General features: G+C 36.0%; 1 protein-coding gene across 4 annotated transcripts in view; it reads left to right on the top strand.

Moving 5' to 3' along the window:
* Positions 1-22,259, top strand: part of unc5db (unc-5 netrin receptor Db) — a 116,663-nt gene that overhangs the window by 56,419 nt on the left and 37,985 nt on the right. For all 4 annotated transcript variants that reach the window (XM_052555390.1, XM_052555392.1, XM_052555391.1 and 1 more), the window contains exons 2-4: positions 5,014-5,229; positions 17,875-18,018; positions 19,129-19,232. In XM_052555390.1, the coding sequence (XP_052411350.1) occupies positions 5,014-5,229; positions 17,875-18,018; positions 19,129-19,232 (464 nt within the window). The remainder of the gene's footprint in view (positions 1-5,013; positions 5,230-17,874; positions 18,019-19,128; positions 19,233-22,259) is intronic.

The following is a 22,259-nucleotide window of genomic DNA, read 5'->3' as shown; positions in this document are numbered from 1 at the left end:
AGCATGTGCTGAAACAGTGATGTGTAACTACATCAGGTGGCTACTTGGTGATGAGGACTGATGGATGTCAAATGCATTTCCGTGTAACCCACTTTCACAAGCCAAGCTACTTTCCATGCACTTTCATTACAGGAAGCCAGAGAGGCCAAAATAGCTGACATGGGAATTTCTGACACATTATGAGCTATTTGGAAATGTGCTTTATGAGATTATTAGAACTAGAGGTTTAGTGTTGCACTGACTCATAATGGCTGAATTCAAGCATGATTGATTAACATTTTGAGTTTGTTTGTACAGAAGAAAAACAGAAAAAACATTTAGGTTACTATACATATAGATGTATAAAGGATTTTGCTATGCATGTATATTCTATTCAGAAGTTTGAAAATAATAAGATTTTGTCTTTGTCTTTTTTTTTTGGAAAATATTTTTAAATTACATTTTTTGTAGAATTTTTTTCTTGTTAAATTTTAGCAGCCATATCTCCAGTTTTCAGAATAACATGATTTTCCATAAATCATTCTTATATGCTAATTTGCTAATCTAACAATTGTTCATGATTATTAGCCTGTTTTGGTGGATGAAATAAATTAAGATAAAAAAAATGGTTGGAAAATATTATGAGTCTTATGAATCAGCCTAAAACCACAATTAAGAACAACCTTGATTATGTCGTGGAGAATAGGGCAGAGTTTAAACAGAAATCCCGCTAATCAGGAAAAGATAACAAAGTCATCACTTTCTTAAATGCTAAAATTCACTAGGGACAGCCAACGCTGCCATTTAACAATCATAATAGATCATATCATCGAAATGTAATGAACTGAGAGATGAGTTGAAAGAGTGAAAAACAGCACAAAAGAAACATCACTTAAGAAACAACACCTAGAGCTCTAGGGAGCTGGCGTGATGCTGTCTCACCTCAGGGTTTGAAGTTTTTCTAAGAGTGTGATAAGCACACAGCATTATGCAGTTTTTTTACAGTCTTTACTGAAAAGTACATTATTGAATCACCTGGATTAGTATATTATTTAACTCTACCTGTTTTCTGTCTGCTAACTATTGGACAGACTATGGACATTCATTGCAGAGGCTGTAAAATTAACTAGCATAATGAGAATATGAATGACTTATTGGTGGCTTGCTTGTTAGAGTCATTAGGACTTGCGTTTATGCTCATCTGTCATAGGAGGAGCCGAAAGAATTGGCTCTGCTGTTTTTATAGAGCATGGATTGTTCCAATTATCCATTACCTTTTATTGCAGTAAGTGTGCAGGCACTGCTAAAAGGATAAGGCCAACAATTAGCACTCTGAGAACTCAAAACCAGTTAGAGATGTGCACAGGCCCATTAACCTCTACACCGTCCTCTCATTCTTTTATACTTCATTACTTTTCCTCATTGACTTTGAACATGGGAAGGTGTTTATAATTGGGTGTGTTTTATGATGGTCGACTGTATTGTTGTTTTCCCTTTGAATTCGGTCTGGAAGATGAGGGATAGTTACACATTATTTACCCATCCTCATGGGGCTTTTCCCATACAAATAACAAAAATGCACCATGCAAAGATTTTGTGTGAGAAATAGACTTAAATCATTTATTTTGTTTTTCATTGAAGAAGAAAAAATAGACAGCAACAACATTGAGGGTGAATAGGCAAATAAGGGGGTGAATTGTCACTTTAAAATGCCTTTTCCTTCATTGCAGAACCAGCAGCAGTCACTAGTCATGAAATTGCTTAAATATACGCTGACAAAGTTAAAGTACAAAGTGATCTTGCTTGTTCACCTACTGACCCATATTGTAAAAGGGCATTTTTAAGCCACTCTGTGTAACTAATATATTGATGGTAACAGTATTGAATAGATCAATACAGGTTAGATCAATACAGGTTTGAATTTAAATAAAAGAGCAAGAGGTCAAAAACATAAACATGCTGATAAGAATTAGCTTTAACCTTCACCTTGTGTTCCATTTACTTTATTAGAATAATTCCTATATGCATCTGTTTGTTCTTTCCAGCATAATCGCTGCTAATGGCTTGTAAATCTCTCAAAATATTTTCTTGATGTTATTATTATTTCATGATAATTTTTTCTGAAGTTTAGTGCGATGCGGTGACTGATTCATGTTTAATTCATTGCAAAGCCGTTTGGGTGAAATAAAGTTTAGACTCTTTTCACAGCAACAGATGGCAGATGGATCTGGAGTCATTTCAGGTTGCTCCTTCTCTTCATCACTGAAATGTGTGAAACGGATGTTGGGAATTTTTGCTGGTAAAGGAAGGACCAGACTACTCATTGGGAACTGTACTTCTAATAGTACAATTCAAATGAGAGAAATACCATGCAATGTTAAGGGCAGACATTTGCATGAATGGAAAACAAGCTAATTCAGCAGGACAATGCATGTGCTTTAAATAATACATGGGCTTTAAAGATTGGCAGATCTACAAGGAAGAATAATGAATTCTGTCCAAAAGGTTGCGGCTGCCTTTTCTACCACTGACCCTCCGTAGCAGAGGGAAGTGAAGTCGTCGTATTCTGCTCATGATACAATTTTCATCTTGTCACCCACCTATCTGCAACACTGCACAGCAGGATTGTGTCCTTCTTTCTTCCTTTGTCTCGGTAGTACAAAACAGAGGATATTCATGGTTTTGCACAATGGAAGTGTCCTGATGGCATGGGATTGAAGCTGCATGGCTGTTTTGTTAAAGTCCATGTTTTCCCAACCAAACTTTTAGAAGTGATTATGCATAGAATGAACAGAAAAAGGCTTGAGCTGTGATACTTTCTAAAATTGTGCGCTGTTTTTGCTCCTATACTGAACCGAGAAAACAGCAGTGAACTTATTTTTACACCGAAGTTGATCACCCATGGTCTTATCGCCCTCTCCATGAGGAAGCTGAGAATTTAGTCAAAGGTGACAAAATAACCAGAAATTGTGAAGAATTGGAAGTTAAATATGCTGATGTAATTCTGTGTTGTTTTCCAGGCAATCTGTCTATCCTTGGTGCTCTGTGCAACCAAGACAAATTTCTGTCCACCGTGAGACAGCCAGCAAACATCTGCAGAGGCAGAGTAACATTTCATTTTGAATTATTTAGAGTGAGCTCCATGTTTTGTACCTTGAACTTTGAAACCCAGTGTAATATCGTGCATCTAAGATGTCATGCTGTTGCCTCCTTACCCATGGGGTGATCTGTGACATTATCCTGACATCCCTAGTGTGTCTTTGCTTTTCCACTTGGTGATTCTGCCCAGAATGCACTTCTCCGTGAACTAGGTATCACACCTGGGAATATAACTCTGAATGATAACATTTGTTTCTCTGGTGCTTCTTCGAAGCTTTTTTTCTATAACCAGAATATATTTTGTATATATAACCGAATGATTTTTAATCATAGGTCAAAGTGCTGTTGGCATGTTTTGTTTTAAGCATCGTCCACTCTCCAGCAATTTTGCCCCTCTTAAAAGCTTGTCAAGAAAACCATGGAGGATGAGGGGAATATAGTAGCTATAAGTCTGCTAATAGTTGACTGGGGGAGACCGGAGGCAATTGTAACACTAAATTTCTTTACAAACAATCTAGACAGATGATACTTGAGTGGAGCTGTACACAGTAATGGCAATTCAATTGCTGGAGGTCACTAGGTCAGTCTACAGTGATTCACTTAGCAGCTGACTATGAGGTCATATCCAGCTGTATGAAATATGAAATAGTTGGTTACTGTCTGCACTGCCAATGATAGTCTGATCATTTCTGTAGTTTTTTTGCACTAGGGAAGCATGATGTATCTCTACTATATTAATTAGTTATTGATTGATATAAAAATTTTTTTAAATGTACTGTCTGTCTCGTGTTATAATTAAGTTTGTATTCAGTTTAGGGTATTATTTATTGTTTTTAAATAGTCATTTATGCCCCTTTGGCTGCATTTATATGATCAAAAATACAGTAAGAAGTTAAATTGTGGAATATTACTTGACTGTTTTATTGTTGTATATTACATATTTTTAGAAATGCCTGTTCTTCTGCATTATCAATATTAAAAGAGAATATGAATTGAGTATGAGTTACAAAAAAAAGCAGTTAACTGCTTTCAGTGTGTGTGGGTGTGTGTGTGTATGCATACATTCTTTATTCATTTCACATGACAGCAAATGTGGGAGGAGGTAAAAAATGAAAGTCTATTAGATTTCAGTGGGCAGAGCTGAATTAGCTGCTAGTTTAATGGCTTTCATGGGATTTTACACATCTGACAGACTTCGCAGTATATGGCCGGTCTCTCATGGGTGGAGTGTTTTATTCCAGAGTTTCAGAGATGGTGTAGGCAATTACAATTATTAAAATGGTATTCATTCGAATATCTCCAAATAAAATCTCTCTTAATTCCCTTCATCCTTTACACCTCTTTATCTGTTTTATTTCTCTTGTCTCTGTCTCTGTCGACCTGTCTGCTATTTTAGTCTTCCTTCCATTAAAAAGAAGGATGGCAGAAAGAAAGAAAAATAAAACACACCAGGCATAAGGAAGAGCATTCTCACTTTTTTCTGCTCTAAGATGCATTTTAGCTCATCAGTCAAACACAAAGCAATCAGTCGCACTCTCTTCCATCGCTAATTCTTTTATTCTTTTCATCACAAAAGCACTCAGGGAAAGCTAATGCGTTTTTAAAGTAGAAAATGGCTTGAATTGTTTTAGCGGAATTGTATCTTTGGCACACGGTTTAAAATCAATGGGAAGCTCAGAACACTCCCAGAGGAAAAGCACCATATTTACAACCCTGAAGCTGTATTAAATGCAGACCACATTTAGTTATGATTGTGGAAGTATTTTTTATTTTTTAGCAAATAATTGTATGTACAAGGCACAAGGAAAATTATGTATCTGGGGTGTGCATAGATCTAACAAATGGCCATAAAAAATAAGATGTCATGGTTTAAATTCTTAGTACATGTCTTAGAGAAGTGTGCTTGTTTTTTACATGTGTTCATTGATTTCACAGGAACCGTCAGTGACGCCCTTGCCGATTCTCTGTCATCAGTTGGTGGGACGTTACCTCACTTCCTGCAAGAGCCTGAGGATGCTTACATTATCAAAAACAACCCAATCAAGTTGCGCTGTCGAGCAACTCCTGCCCTGCAGATCTTCTTCAAATGTAATGGGGAATGGGTCCATCAGAACCAACATACCTCACAAGAGTACATGGATCAAAACACTGGTAAGACATGTCATCCAGTCACATGGCACGAATTCACCTCTATTCACATCTTTGCATTGATTTTGATTGTAATCTACTCACTTAAATAATTAAATTTGCATTTGGTGTGAATACATTAGATCTATTAGATCCCTAATAGATCCTTTTTCTCGTTGCCTCCTGTAGTTTTTCTGATCTGTTTTTTTCTTTGTTCTATTATGAAAGTGCTATCTAAAAAAGACAAGAATAAATATGATGAAATTGGTCTGTTGGTAAATTTTGTTAACTTTATTCACTGTTATATAGAAGTTTATTCCATAAATTGCTTCATAATTTATCGCCATTTTCACACTACAGATGGTTATTTCCCAGTTAGACTGTGTTACACGAGAAATTTCGATGCTCATTGTGATATTCTCATGAATAAATAAGTTCACGGTTGGGGTGATATAGCATTGTGATATTATATCAACATCTGTCATGATACAATAATATGGAGATTTTTTTGGTTACCATGGCTATAGTCGTGGTTCAGAACTGCAATGCATTGCAGTCTTTTTTCTCAATTGTTTCTCATTCGGCTTCACTAGGTGTCTGCGATTTGCACAGTTGCATTTTTTGCCTGATCTGAGCCTAGATTTTGGTTGAATATAAATAATTGAGTGTGCACTGACCAGTGCTAAAATAAACAAATATTTTCTTTTCCCAAAAATATGAATAAAATGAATCAAAATATAGATAAAATATCAGCTATGGATTTTTTTCTTATGAAGTCAGATGTCGGATTGTTTTTTTTTTTTAAGTTCTGTAACATTCATTTCATGTTTCCTTGGCAACTTGCCAGCTACAGTAAGGTCCAGTACAGTTAAGGCTGAATTACAGGAACTGTCAGAGGTACACATTTGACTGTGCATTGATTAGAGGATTCCATCTTTTGTTTTTCCCAAAAATAAAAGCCTAATCCACTATCTTCTCAGAAGCACACTATGATTAGTCCACATAGGTGGTTTCCTCCACATGAAGGCTATGTCCCAGAAAGATCCTCTTAATTGCTTCTGGAAGTTCATTACTGTGTGATTGCTGTGCTGTGAAATTGTTGTGGGCATGATAATGGGAAAATGAAAAATCACAACAAATTATTTTCCCGTCGATGTATGGGAAATGTCAGAGAAGTTTAGGCAAACTTGCCTGTCACTTGTCACATTCTGTAAATGCATTTCCAAACAAAATGGCTCAGTTTGTGCTTTTGCATCGATTATATGCTCAGAAATTGGCCTGGAAGGCTGCACCATGCATTTCTCCTGTCTTTTATCCACAGTAAAGCATGAGGTGACTTCTACCGATTTATCACAGATTATCTGCTTGCCGATCTCAGTTTCATTTCGATACTGTACATACATGCTAAAGACTTTGCAACATGTTTTCTTGCCCCTATTTCTGCACCCTTGAGCATTTTCATCACACACAGATTCATCATACTATTGCCCTCCAAGGACACATCATCATTACAAATACAAGTCAGGTTCAGTGGTCATAAATGAAGATAGGTTCTGGATGTCTCATCCTCATTCCTATGAAAGTTGTGTTCCTTTATCTAGCTCACTATCTGTTGTACAATACATTTACAACAGTTTTTTAGGACAAGTTGCTCACCATTCCCTGCTCCTTTTTTGCTCTGTCCAGCTTCAATATGGAGATCAGTAATTTCCTCCCCTGAGAATATACTTCCCCCATTACCAGGTTCACTGCCTGCAGGGTTGCCAAGGCGATGAAATGTATCAGTCTGGGCCCAAGTGGATTTGCAATTAGAAGAGCCAGAGGAAGTCTCCGTTCGGTCAATCACATTGCCAGCTTTACATCAGTGCTAAACTCATAACCAGCAATTACGACATCCTTTATAGCGCCCCACCATGCCACCATAATGGATGACAAAAACGGGGATTGGATTAGAGAGACGCTAATCAGAGCCACAGATCTACAAAGAATTGGATTTTATCGATTAGAGCATGGGTCTTCAATGTCATCGCGAGCAGAAGATAAGATCTCTTATTTACCAGCCATCCAGATAAGCAGCAACACATTGCCCTTGAGTTTAGACCAGGTGAAGATCGAGAGGTACCAGTCCAAACCTATTGGAATTATAATTTCTTACTTTATTTTGGGGGATTTCGTTTGCATTTGTGGCAACAAATTAAGATCATGGAGTCAGTTTTGTTTTTAATTTTGTTGGGAACAGAAAACAGTCGACAGAAGGACAGCAGAAGGGGCTGTCATGTTTATAGCTGATAAATATAGCTGATTTTCTTCATAAACAAACAAATGGGTGACACTGTTGATCAGCTCAAATGTGTATCTTAATCTAATTCATTTAAAGTTTTCCCATGGTGCATCAGCTGATATTTTTCTAAGACTGATATCAAATTGGAGCAGGCACCAATAGGGATGTGACAGAACATGTTTGTAATGGCAGAAAGTTTACTTTATTATTAATTTACTCATGTCATAAATGTCAGTGTTTTATTGCAGATAAAGATCCTATTACACCACAATCATACTGCAAACACTTCGGCTGTCAAACCATTTTCTGTGTCTGTTTTAGAATTGGTGGGAACAGTTAATATGCCTACAGTAGCCATTATACGAAGACACTTTAAAAATTAGACAATTTAATGAGAAGGATCCTGAAAACTGTCTTCAATTAGTGTCAGTTTTATAGACCATATGTTAGCATATAGACCAGTCCATTTTACTATAATAATCATTCTTACATGGGTCTATGAAATACTTGATTCTGACTGGAGTCAGATTTTGAATAATGACCACAAAACTGTAATTGACTGTAGTTCAAAGCAACTGATTTCCTATATGTACACTGTCTTTTAAAAGTTTGTCTCTTATGCTCGTCAAGGCTATATATATTTTGCTGCTTGATATTGCTGGTGTGTTTTATTTTAATGTATTATTTTAAATATGAACACATTGGTTTGTAGTGCAGACAGTTTTACCATTACCTTCACTTTGTTAGTCTTCTTGTTATTTCCTTACAGTGGCTAATGAACCAGAAATCTCACACATTCACAGAAAATGGCTTCCGTGTAAAAAAAAAAGGTAGATTGTGCTTTATGCAATAAAGATGGTGTCAAAGCAGCTTCCCTGATCACACAGGCAAAGTTAGTAAGATTATTAAAATATTTCACAATATTTTGTTTTTTAAAATATTATACAGAATTTTTGATCAAATAGATGCAACCTTGGTAAGCATAAGATACTTATAAAAACAACCTATCCCAAAATGTTAATTTTCTTTTTTTTATATTTCCTCTCTCTTTTGTCTCTCTCTCTCTTTCTTTCTCTCTTTAATAATGTGAAGCACAATGTTTATGCCTTCATCTATTCCTGCTTGTAGGCACAGTGTGATTGAGGGTGCTTGAGAATTTGCTGCGATTTCCATGATTGCCTAAATTCCATGAATGGAGAGATTTATCTATGCTTTGTAATATTTTTGCATATTAGTGCCATAATCAGTGACAGAAACATGTTTAATACATCAACTAATTATATGCTCTCTTACAGTTTTTGCCTCAGCAAATCAGTTGCTAATGTACTGAATGCCTTAATAATCCAACCTTTAAGGTGATGAATGTGTTTTATGATACTAGTTACTGAGCATCCCTGGTGCTAAAATAATTTGCTTGGTTGAATTGTAGCTCAGCAAGAGTTGAAAAGTGCCTTGTTTATGCTGGCCTTTCAGCGACTGATAAAACAGAGATGCATGCTTTACTTCCGACATGAGCATTAACACTGCTTTGGGAAACAATATATAAATGCTTGTGATGTTTTTCCTTTTATTCTTCAGTGTTGACTGGGGAAGAGATCTGAAATTTTCAAAGGTGTTCGCCGAACCCCATCCTGGAGCACTACCTCAGGTTTTATTTGTTCCAAGCTCTGCAATATCAGCCCATGAGGACAGTTATAGAGTAAAACCATCATATGAAAAATCTTCCTCCGCTAAGTCATTTATCAAAATTTTTCCAAAGGAGGAAGAAACGATTGCCGCGCTGCTCGTTGTGCCTCTATTATTGTCCTTTACTGATAAATGACAAGCTGAAACTTCTATGCAGCAGCACACAAATAAGCACACAGACTACTCCATTTAGGATTATAACCTGTGGATTGTGGTTAAAAAAAGAAAGACAAAAAATGCCGGTGGAAAGAGAATCCTATTGAATGTGACCAAAAACTAGATGATGCTTTTGCTTTCGGTCAACAGATTAGAGGCAAATAGAAAGAGGCAGATCCAGACACGTTTCAAACACTATAGGGGGTGCAGATGCTGCCTAGACCTGATAATGAGCTCTGTGTTTCTGTCATACCTGAAGTGAAGGCCTTGATTCCTGGCTACCAGGCAGCAGTGACAAACTAACAATGACAAGATCTTTCCTCTGGCACTGTGTCTGCATGCTTTTCTTCTCTGCCATTGAGTGTCACATTCTAATGGCTGCTATCATCAGGAATTAAGTCAGTATGTTCCTGGAGTCTTGCGATTTGAATGAGTGAGAGTTAACTAGGAACTAGAATACAATTTGAGGTGTTTGCTACTTAAAAGGCATAGTTCAACCAAAAATGAAAATGTACTCTCCCTCAAGCTATCCAACATCACTTCTGGCAAAACTAATTTGATTAAATCCTTAATCAAAATGAATGTCATAATAAAAATAATCCAAATCCAAATTGATCAAAATCTGTTCCAATGAAGAAAAAAAACAGTGAGAAAATTTTCAGCAAATTGTATATTTAGTATAAAATAATTATTATTTTATGAGCTGAAAATTATTGAATATTGGCAAAAATCCAATATCATGCTTCCCCTAGTTTTGTTCCTTTCCAAGTCAACAGAGAAAGCCTGAAAAAGCTTGGTGAGGCATACAAATATGAAGGGTCTAGAATTATGCATACTTGTATGATGAATATTAATGTTTATAATGGTATGTTCATATTTACTTTATATTTATTTTGAATATTACTAAAATATAAAGTGGCTTAATAACCTTAGTCGAATTCACCATATGGATTTGTTAATTTGTTTGTTTTTTGTTAGGTATTTATTACATATTTATTTGTTGTCGTAGGTAACCTCAAATAACAAATGTAATTATTTATTAGCAATTTTTAACCTTAGCAAATTGTAACCAATAAAAAAAGTTTAAGTCATTTATGTGCACTAAAAGATATAATTTATCATATGCCACATCACATATTTTTGATTATCTTTCTGTTGTAGTCTGCTTTTACTTAAATATATTGCATTTAAATTTATAAAGCGCACTGCATTTACTCGTTATTACATTATTCATTTTCTGATTTGTCTGATTTACATATTTTAAAAACATGTTTGATTGTACCCATGACTATTTTCTTTTAGTGCTACTAGTGCTCTTAAACAGCAATCTTAGAGTTAAAGTCCTGTTACTCTGTCACTTCTGTTATTTATACTCATTTCTTCTCTCCTCTGTCTCATATTGATGGAATCAGTTTCCACTGACTGCACAGCAAAGCTTCAGGGCACTTGTAGCTCTCGTGGCTCAGTCCAGCTTTCTGTCATGGAAGAGGGAGCCAGCTGACCACTGCGAGTATAGTTATGATATGTCAGAGCTGACATGTGATGTGGTGTTGACATCTGCTAGCGACAGCTTCTCAGAAAAAAAAGCTTCTTTGCCTTTACGCTACAATAGATGGAAACTGACTGCAAATGAAGGAAAGAGAAAGAGAGAGAGAACTTCTGCAATACAACAAATGGAAGCTGACTGCAAGGCAAGGGCAAAGAAAGAGTACAAGTAAAGGGCATCACCCTTCATTTCACTTAACACAGATGCATTTTAGTGTTGATGTTCCTCTTCTCTGGGCCTATAAAAGCATTATCACAGACAATTGCACACTCAACACCCGTCCTGCAACATACATGTCTAGAGCACAACACGGGGCAGTAGCTTTTTTGTTTTGTTTTACAAAAGAAGGATATAATTCTTTAATTATGTGTGTAAATCAGATTTGCTAAACCTTTGCCTTTAAAGTTTTAGCAAAAGCAAGCATCTAACTTGAAGGAACATGTCCTTGAATTGGTGCATATATATTTATTTCAGTTCATTCAGGAAGTCTTTCCTTCATTGCTCTAATAGCACTTTGTGCCGTAGACTCTTATGATAATTATTTATTTGGAGTTACGCTGGAGGGAGCTGCCATGCAGAGCGGGTGGGGTGTACATGAGCGTGTGATGGAGGATGACATTAATGTGCGATTAAGCTTCTACCCCGTGAGCAAAGTGTCACATTCGCCACTCTGAGCTCAAGAACGCACACATGCACATAATGAGATGAGTCATTTGGAGGAGGTCATACCAATGTTGTGGAAGTTAGTTGAGAAATGACCTGTTGGGAAGAATGCAGCCTTTAAAATCCCATCCAGTCAACATTAGTAATGAGTGCAAGTAGTCATTTAACAGATGTTTTTTTCTCTTCTTCTTTTTCTTTCAAAGCAACTCTTATTATTTGGACAATCCCCCTGGAGCAAGCTGGGGTTAAATACTCTGTTCAAGGGCACAACGGGTTGTAGCTCCTTGTTTGAATCTGCTAATAATGATAAAATTTGTTAAATTAATGTGTGTGCATACATTAAATACACTCACATCTGTTTGTTGTACGTATTTCTAATTATTTCAGTTAATTAATCTGTGTATGTATATATATTAATAGATGTATATATCATGAGTTTGATTATATATTTTATTTATATTTCAATTTATTCATATTTCAATGTATTTATTTATTTTGTCTGGAATTACCAGTGACAGCTTTAGACAATTCGTTTTTTTTGTTTTATTTGTGTGCAACTTAATTTCCTAAGATTTTCATATATTTTTTTGAAGGACTTGCATTTTAAAATCTATCTTGTCTCAAAAATCTAAGGCTTCTTCTAGTTTGAATGGGCATTTTACTACTTAATATGACAAATAGATTTCTAAGGGCCAGATTTACTAACAGCTTGCACCAGCACAAACCGTCTTTTGGTGTTAAAATAGTATTGTCAGGATTTACTAAAGACGCACAATGAATAATAAGCACAAAATTAGCACCGAAAAGGCCTGGACACAGTTATTTTTGCACATGACCTTTTAGAATATGCATTTGTTGGAGTTTCCCTTTTAGGTGAAAAATTTATGGGAAGAGAGTATTAAAATGAGTCATGCAATGTGATTTACCAATGTTTGTGTGCTTGTCAAATTACTGGTATTTGTGTCATTATTTAATGCCATAAAAAATAAGCTCTTAAAGCAGGTGATAATTTGCGTTGCTCTTGGTAGATTGGGCTGGTCATTATGGAAATTATCTGGCTGCGCCTGTGTTCTTTAATGTGCACATGCACATTGTCAGTAAATCACACAAAGAATTTTCCACTCTCATTGGCGCTTTCATGGAATTGCACTCTAAAGCTAATTTGCCCTGTTTAGTAAATCTGGCCCTTAAAGTAACATTTTTGGTCTGTTAATTCATATGAGCTCAAGTTTAGGCTCAAGCATAATTTAGAGTTTAGCATGTCACACTGATATCACAATTGAAACTATTTTGAGATCCAGTCATTCAGGGCTGAGTTCCCAAAAGCTTCGTAAGCCTAAGAAGTATGTAAAAAAAAAATGATCGTATGACTGATCTTAATATTGCGGTCTGTTTCCCAAAAGCATCGTAACTTAAGTAGCACTTGAAAATCATTGTAGATCTATGACAGATTTATGCAGTCACCTGCAGGACAATCGGGAGATTACACCTTTAACTTGATTCAAATGCAATGTGATTATAATATAAGGATTTGATTGAGCTTTATTGTACACTTTATGACTCATTTTCTTTATATTTTTATTAATTTATAAATTAAATAATTATAAAGGGCAGAAAAAAATAGAAATACACATCTAAATTAAATGCCAGAATTTTTTTTTTATAAAAGATGTAATGTAGGAAATACTAGAAAAAACTGGTGAAAAAAGTATGTCAAAGACTTGCGTAAGTGCACAAAAATACATGCATTTTTAGGAAACGAAGGATCATAAAATTACTCTTAGAAAATGCCATTAAGCACTAAGATCAACCGTTATCGGGAAACACGACCCAGGTCATTTCAGTTCCGTTGTTTGTATAGGTGCTAAGCTGCCGTTAGTTATTGTAAGTACTTTAATTTAATTTACTGTCCTGTCCAAATTTCTCACCTAAGCAAAAACTGGAAAATCTGACTTACAATACAACAAATACTGTATGACCGCAGCAGCTCCACTTGCTGGTTCTGCAGTGGTTGTCGCTCTCCATGGTGCTGAAATAATCTCTCTCTGCTACAACAGGGAAAACAAAAGCTGCAAAATCAATTGCTGGAAGCCTTTGAAGAAATCACATGTAACAAAACATTACACTGTCTCTGCTGCTCCATGGTCTGTTCAAACGCTAAAATACTACTAAACTCATTCCCTGTGGCTACTGTCATGTAATGTAAGCAGCTTTCTTTAAAATCTTGCTAGTGAAGTGTTACGAAAAGAACCAGTGTAAATCAAAGCGCATTAAAAGTGACTTGCAAATGTTGTTGATTGATGTGAAGCTATTGTGAACTTGAAAGTGTGATTCTTCTTGAGTACTGCTTTTCATATTCTTTGCTGTCAAAACTAGGCCTATGTGTCACCGATCTAAATGTCTTATTAGGATCTGAGGTGCATTTATTTTAGCATCAATTTATGCTTAATGTCTTGTTGATGGAGCACACCTATTGTCTTGATGCTCTTCATTCAGTTCTTTTAAGACCTTCCTCTAGCAGTCCATTGCACATAGAGCAACAGAAGCCTCCACTTAGTAAATCTAATACTGGTTGAGCCAAAGCTTCAAATGGTTGCTGCGTCTGTTCAGTTTCTGGCCCCTAAATTGTGTCATAGCAGTGTCACATGCTGCAGCTGAGACAGACTGGGTTAACTAACTCTAAATAAAGCTTTAAGGAGACCCAAAATTTGCTGCTGCATGTTTTTTACATTAGTTACATAGACATAGTTAAGACTCTTCCTGATCGTCTTGGTCATTGCCAAAAGGCAAATGAGATTCTGAAGTGTAGAAATCACACTATTCCAATAGGGGTGACTGCAATTCCTGTAGTTCACCTCCTAGAGCAAGGTGTTAACAGCAGTCAAAGTCCTGGGTTTGATTTCCAGGCAGCACATGGAATGATGAAAAGATCAGAAAGGAAAGATCAGAAGCAACAGAACATTTATAATGTTTGACATTTTAAAAGATTGCTTTAAAACTTCCAAAAGATTATGGTTTCAAATAAACACAGTTCTTTTGAACTGTATATTCATCAAATAACCATGAAAAATGCTTTATGGATTCCATATTTTATCAAGCCCAACTGATTTGAACAATGATAATAGTAAGAATAGTTTCTTCAGCACAAAATTAACATTCTAGAATTATTTCAGAAGGATCATGTGACATTAAAGACTTTTGAAAATTCGGCTTAAATTACTTTGATTTTGTATTCAAATGCAAACATTATTTTTCAAAATAAGAACCTCCCCTCAAGAATAATCAGATCCTAATTTTTTTTTTAAGGTGTGTAGGTTTATTAAATCACTCAGTTGTAGATGAATTAGAAACTTGGAGTAATAGATTGCAGTGTATATTTAGTTCTGAATGCAATATATCAAATCAACATTGTATTTCCAGGTCCCTGCTGATTCCCACAAGAGCCCAGTGATGAGGGGGCCCACCCATGAAAATTTAAGCAAAGATGTGTGAATTTAAGTGACGACCAGTTTCCCACTCTGCTGTCAACAGTAGTTTCTTTGTAAAAATGATGTGACAATTGAAAGTTTGTCAGCTGTGTCTCTCAGGACTATCACCCATCAGCTGTCAATATTCCTGCCGGAATTTGACTTTCTAAAAGAGAGAAAGACCACCTCCTATTAACATAGGACTCATATTTTGCCATCATTAGTCATGATTTTCTTGCCTGCTGCTGAATTTTACCCCCTACAATAAGCCGTCGATGGAACATCTCAGCTGGGGAATGATGAATAATGTCTGTGTCTCTCAGAGTGTCCATGAAACACAGGCGTCTGTCTTGCTTTGTTTACCCCTGACTAACAGGACCATGTAGAGTCAGCTCAGAAGTGAAGGCAGTCTGCTTTCATGATCAATAAACCTGTGGGACAGGCAGGATACACCATGCTGTTCTGGTCTGCTTTTTTATTTGCAGTGCCATTCATTTTTGGGAGAAAACCAATTCAAGAAGGCACTTGATTAAATGAGAAGTTAGTGTTTCGCCTTCCCGCTCTCCCGTGACTCCTCTCCACAGTGGCTGAGAGCTGCTCATTTATTAAGGGTAGCATCACATCCAATTCTACTAAAGCAGACATAAGTGCTGTGTGTGGTCCGAACAACATTCATTGTGTGTCATCATCTCAGCAGGCTCTGCCTTTAAAGATTTGTTATCATTAGCGAAACTTTATTTTCTTAACCACATAATGACGGAAGGTGAATTTTGGAAAACCTACAGAGTAATTATAGGATAATTTTAAAAATGGTTCGACTGAATGACTATCTGACTAGTTGCTTTTTTAAAGAGATTTACTAGATTGATTGAAATTGTAATTCAACTGCTCTTGAATTGATTGACAACTTGGTTTTATCTTTTAAAATATGCTATTGAAATTTTTGCATGACTTTGCACATTTAATTTTTCATCAATAAATTACTTGTATAGCAGATTTTATGAACTAATATTCTCTATATAGATGCTAGATCTCAGGATCAATACATAATATATTTACCAAACCAGTTAAGAATCAATACATAACTTGATTAATTTTGTGGTTATTGCCCCAAGGAGCAACAAAAACAATAATAATAATCATTTCCCTCACTGTGTGCATTAAACGGTTCAAAACACAGTTGAGACATTGAAAAACAACAATATACTATGCAGTAGCCATCAGTTGAGCAGGTTAAAAAAAAGAAATAAAAAATTATTATCAAACAGCAATTGTCTTTGTTGATGGTGGTGAATTTGTTGAAAAAGTGGTGTTTGATGGCTAGAGCAGTGGTGTTTTAAAAGGGATGGATCTAGAGATGGCTGCTCAGAGAAGGTTTCTGTGCGCTGACAGTCCAACAGTTACTGTTACTGAACCCTTAAGCACATCACACTCTCTGTCAGCATGCTCTCTGAAATTCTGCATCTCTTCCATCTCTTTTTTTTCTCCAAGATACTTTGAGAATATTAGAAGCATTTGTTTTACATAGAAATCTTTTGTAATGATATATACATCAGTTTGGTGTTTTTATCTCCATACTCTCTGAATACAAATATGAATTTCTTTTACAACAATCATACCTTCCCGAAACATTCAACCGGTATTGTAGATTTTATAGACAGCCATAATGCCCACTTGTATAGTTTATGAGAGTCAAACTAAGCATACGAAATGTAACATTTTCAAACAAGAACTAACATGTTTGTTTGGGCTTTATAGCCATCTTCCAGAGCAAATTTCAGAATACAGTGTCACCATCAGTTCTTCTGTTTATTCCACCACAATGGGGCTCATCCTAATCTCACAAGAAAAAAAAAATAGTTTCAAAATGAGCTGAGCCTTCTAGAACTGATCTGTTTACATAAAATGCATGCCATCGTTTTCCCTTGGAGCCGCAGTAGTAATCTCTGTATAGTTACCAGGCACTTTCAGGTCTATTTGATATTTATCTGGTAAAAGTGTTCAGTTCTTGGCACTGTTGTTAGGAGTCTCACGATACAGGAGCAATTCAGATTACAGAGTATTTGTCTGAGAGAAAGTTCAAGTGAAGGAGCAAACAATCTGAATCGTTTATTATAGTTCTCAACATATTGCATATTGCTTCTAATCCTCTTTTTTTTTACGTTTGTATGGTAGAGATTCTGAAAAACAGGAGATGAAACCGATTAACAGTGGAAGCCTTTACTGATGCAACAAACCTGCAAAATGTGACTTAGGCTCACAGCAGGGAAGTTAGACATTTTGAAAATCTAGGAACATAAAATTGCATCTCTACAGTTTTAATGACCGTAGATTTTGACAGTTTGAAAGGTTAAGGTTGTGACCATCTCATCTGAAAATAAATGAAATGAAGCCTCAGGGGTAACAAGCGTTCCTGGCTCTTGTGCTTTTAGGCTAATGCAACTTCAGCTAGCTATTTTCATCTTGCTAACGATCTGTGGCACAGACAACAAGGAAGGACCTCCTGGGAGAGGGAGAGGGGAAAAAAGGTTTTTATCAGTAATGCATTTAAAAACTTTGAGCAGAGAGACATGAAACTGGAGTTATGTAGGGCAGCTCGTGAAGGGAAACGCAACCCGAGGCCATTAAATTTTTCACTGGTCATGAAGATTTTTATATATATAACAATGCATAAGATATTTTTAAACTTCAGTCTCAGAATTGACTGAGCTCTGGTACCCTTTCATCCTTCTGACACCCAGTGTATATTCTTACAGTCAATTGCCATTAAGAACGCTGACTGAAGTGACCAAACACTGAAAATCAATACTTAATGGTCATTGACCTGAAGTCAATTCAGATGTTTGTGCTTTGTGTTTCTTACTATATAGGGCTGAAAATCCGTGAAGTGACGATCAATGTTACCAGGCAGCAGGTGGAGGATTTCCATGGTCCAGAAGACTACTGGTGCCTGTGTGTGGCCTGGAGTCACCTAGGAACCTCGAAGAGCCGTAAGGCCACAGTGAGGATAGCCTGTGAGTATGCTAGCTCAAGGGACCCCCAGTGGTCTGCAAGTGGGAAAAGAATACAAAATATATTTTTAAGGCTGTCCAACCAAATTTTTTATATTATATTATTAAATTTGCAAAGACTGCTTTTGGAAATTATGAGAATATTCAATGGTTATTTTATTGTATTGGGGTTATTTTTGTTATGTTCTTTGTATTGAAAGCCCTAACTGTTAAATGGAAAAAATTATACTCACACAAAGTTTCAGTGGGTCTTTTTATAGCTTTCTTTTTATTTTACTAAAGGAGTCCCTCACAGTGGGATCAACATATTTGGGGTCATGGGCTTCAAAAATACATATTTTTTACTCAAACTTTTTTTTATTATTTGAACTTTTCTTTATCTTTCTATTTCTAAAAATGATTTAGAAAAAAACAAACATTGAAATGCATAAAATATGACCTACAATTGAAATTTGATATAAACACAGCTGTACTGCTATGAGAAAATCTGTTTTATGTATTACCTTGTACTTTATGTATTTCCTTTTTTTGAATTCCTTTCATTAAACAGTGCCCCTTAATGCTTTAAATCTAAAAGCATATACAATTTTTGAATTATTGATATTATTGCCAAAAAAATAATTAATACATTTTGTAGTCTATTGACATCTTGATTTTTGATTTGCTGTTATTATAATAATAATCATTCATTATCATTATCAAGTTATTATTAAGTAGTTATAAAATAACTACTTTTTTATTTTACTTTAATATTGGTAACATAGATTTGGACATTTTGTATTTTTCCTTTCTTCAGATTGAAATAATTTCCAGTGTGCAGTAGAACAAAAAAAAAAAAAAATTCATTGCTGTACAAGCACAGTGGGGATGAGGCAGAAATGTCCAAATGAACTGAACCCATGACACCTGCAACTCTAGCAGATGGCCAGAGCACCGTTGAGAATGCCTGCACTCTCCTGCTCTCTTGCCCTGCCTTTCCAAGGTTGCCAAAACGAAGGGCAGGGGGCATAGATAGAGCAGGATATGGAGTGATGAAAGCGATTGGCGTAGATAGGCCAAATATCGGCTCTGACTCTTCCCGCTGTGACAGCTGTCTCTTATCTTTTCAAACAGACCTCCGCAAGAACTTCGAGCAGGATCCTCAAGGGAAGGAAGTGCCAATCAAGGGCATGATTGTGCTGCATTGCCGTCCCCCGGAGGGAGTGCCCATGGCAGAGGTAAGACCCGTCCTCTCAGCCTCTGACATCATTGCCACAGGGAGGATATCTGGGAAGGGCAGTGCATGCTCTCTGGTAACTGGAAAAGTACATCAGTGCTCTGTATAACATCTATACTAACTCTGTGGGATAGTTCAACCTCATGTTGCTACAAACCTGTATCACTTTCTTTCTTCTATTATATTATAAGGAGGCTTTTTTGGTCCACATAATGAAATTTAGTGGGGTCCAAAACAACATGGGAACATTTTGACTATATTAACAAATATTTTTCAAAGTATCTTCGTATGTTTTCCACACACAAAAATGTAAAGAATACAGATATTTAAAAAAAAAAATTGATCCATGTAATGAAGGTCAGAACATGGAATCGTTTTTGCCTTCCAGTTTATTTCTCAAAATATGAATTTTTTTATGTAGAACACAATGGAAGATCAGAAGGAAAGTCATACTGGTTTGGAATGACATGAGGGTGAGTGAATGATGGCCGAATTTCATTTTTGAGTGAGCTGTTCCTTTAAACAGAACTCCAGCTGACTGAGCACTGAGAGCTGTCATCAAATTTGATAGACTGATTTCAATTTAATACACATTCACGTGCAGTCAAGGGTCAAGTAAGGGACAAAAACGACAGGTCCATATATCATAGATTATGAGCAGGCAGTATATCCGTGTACATGTGTTTGTGATTATAGCAGGGTTTGGTTCTTGGCTGCCACCAATGCTTTATGAATGATTCAGTGATGAAATGGAAGAGCTCTGTCAGCGTCTGTCTCTTGGAGAGTGCGGTGGACAGAAACGCAGGAAATCTGGGAAGTACTAGAAGACAAGAATCACCCTTCAAGTACTTTGTCAACATAAATGAAGTCAGCTATAAGAGGGGCTAGTGAATAATGTAGAGTGCAGACCAGCAATTGGCGATCAGGTCCATTCCAGCACACCTCTGTCATAAAAAATTTAAATCCAAGCTGTGAGAGGAAGAGGGCAAAGATTTATACGGCATCATTTTACCAGTGTGCTGGATGCTGACTCTTTCTCTTGCTCTGTCTGTCGTAGTAGAATGTGTTTGTGGTTTTTAAAGGTCATAAACACCCCCTCTGAGAATAGCTCTGTAAGATTTCTGTGGTCACAAAGCTAATGGGACTCACGTCCTTCTAGATACAGTCAGTTTGTCATCACTGTTAGAAAATTAACCAGCCTGATCTCTGTTTTAATGAGTAAGCATATACCATCATGTTTTGGAATAAATGCTGTTGGCCATTGTTAATTTACATGCGTTCTCTCAGATCTGCTCTCTTATACAACAAAAGTATATGATGTGTTATACAGCCCAGCTCCAAAACAGACAAAAAGTCAAACGTCAAAAGTGATCGAGATTTGAACCTTCAAACAGAATTAAAAAAAAAACGTGTATGATGTATTTGATGCATCATGCTTTTATGGCTTATATAGTATGGTATAGAATGGTATAGATTTTCTGTATTTTCTGATTTTGTATAGACACAGATTTCCTTTGTTTCTGTCCAACGCACTCTCCAAGAGACAGAGCTCTTCCATTTCATCACTGAATCATTTATAAAGCATTGGTGGCGGCCAAGAACCAAACCCTATAATCACAAACACATGTAGATGGATATAGCTTTTAATAGCATATATAGTGTTGAGCTCATACTTATGTACTAAAAAAACAAAAAAACAGATAGTAATTACATAAATTGTAATAACTTTAATTTATGGGGAATCTGATACCTTAAAAGTGTGTTTTGTCCTTTCAAATATTAGCAGTATTGATATGTTGAATCTAAATGGTGAATTATACAGTGACATGATACTGTGTCTAAGCTGGGGGGCTTCTCAACACAACTAAAAAACAAAAACCATAACAACAAAAAAAGAAAAAATTGTGAAACAACCTTTTAGAAAAAGAACAAGTTTCCTGTTTTAGAGCGAAACTGAAAATGTAAATGAGTTTCCCCAGAGAGCCTCTGAAGTCTCTCTGCATAGTTGGTCTAAACTGTGCTATCATAAAAATCTTTTTAATGAGATTATGCACTCTGAGTTATGCTACTGAGGCAATGTCTTCATTTTGAGAGAGATTTTGCTCCCAAAACTTTCTGTGAAATATATTCACCCTCCCTTTTACTGGGTTTTGTTTTCTAGCTATTGACTTTGAAATCGTTAAGAGGAAAGAAAAATAACAAATAAGATCTATTCAGTATCTTATTTGTGTAAATTTTACATGGTTCATATATACTCTTAAAATGTCTTAGGCTGTGCTCAGATCTGTAAAAAACCAGGCTTTGTTGTCAAAAACCAAGTATTTTGTCATGAGCTTAAATCAAATTCAGCAACGGCCAAATGATCTGAGCATATACATTTTTATGCTACCTGGTCTCATGGCAGAAATGTACTTTTCAGTTAGACGCGAAATATGTACCAATAAGTGCATCACTGCAGTTTCCAAAATAAATGAACACTAGGCAATAAAACTCAGACACCTTTAATTCCTTTTCATACAAATTTACACAGTTTCGATTAATAAAGCATGATTTTAATATTAACATGCTGGGAAATTTGAAAACTGATGTTTTTTTAACGTTAGCATCGCACATATCCTGCTTCATATCAATTGGATTTTATAGACGTTCAATTAGTTTGGTAGCTCAGAGTAAAGAGACGTATTTGAGAGTCAAGGAGCTCCGGTTCGAATCCCGTGGAACCATCGTTCAACAAAGCACTTCAAATCTGCATTTAAGGAAGTTAAAATGGCACAGTTGCATCAGCACGGTTTTTAGATCAGTTTTGCATTGGTTAACACTATCGGGAAGGTTTAGGGTTGGGATTGGTGTAAGGCATATTTACAAAACAAGCATTAACTTTTAGCTCTAACAGTCCCCAAATATTTGGATTCTGAACCGCTGCAATAAATTCCAGAAGCAACATAATAAAAACACAGCAATACGTAGATATTTCAACGTTATAAAAACGTGCCAGGGCTCACAAATTGAACCTGTGTTTTAGGGCCAT

Source organism: Carassius gibelio, chromosome B5, assembly GCF_023724105.1.
Source record: "Carassius gibelio isolate Cgi1373 ecotype wild population from Czech Republic chromosome B5, carGib1.2-hapl.c, whole genome shotgun sequence".
NCBI lineage: Eukaryota > Metazoa > Chordata > Actinopteri > Cypriniformes > Cyprinidae > Carassius > Carassius gibelio.
The sequence above is the reverse complement of the archived record's forward strand: the minus strand, read 5'-3'. Positions and strand labels throughout refer to the sequence as shown.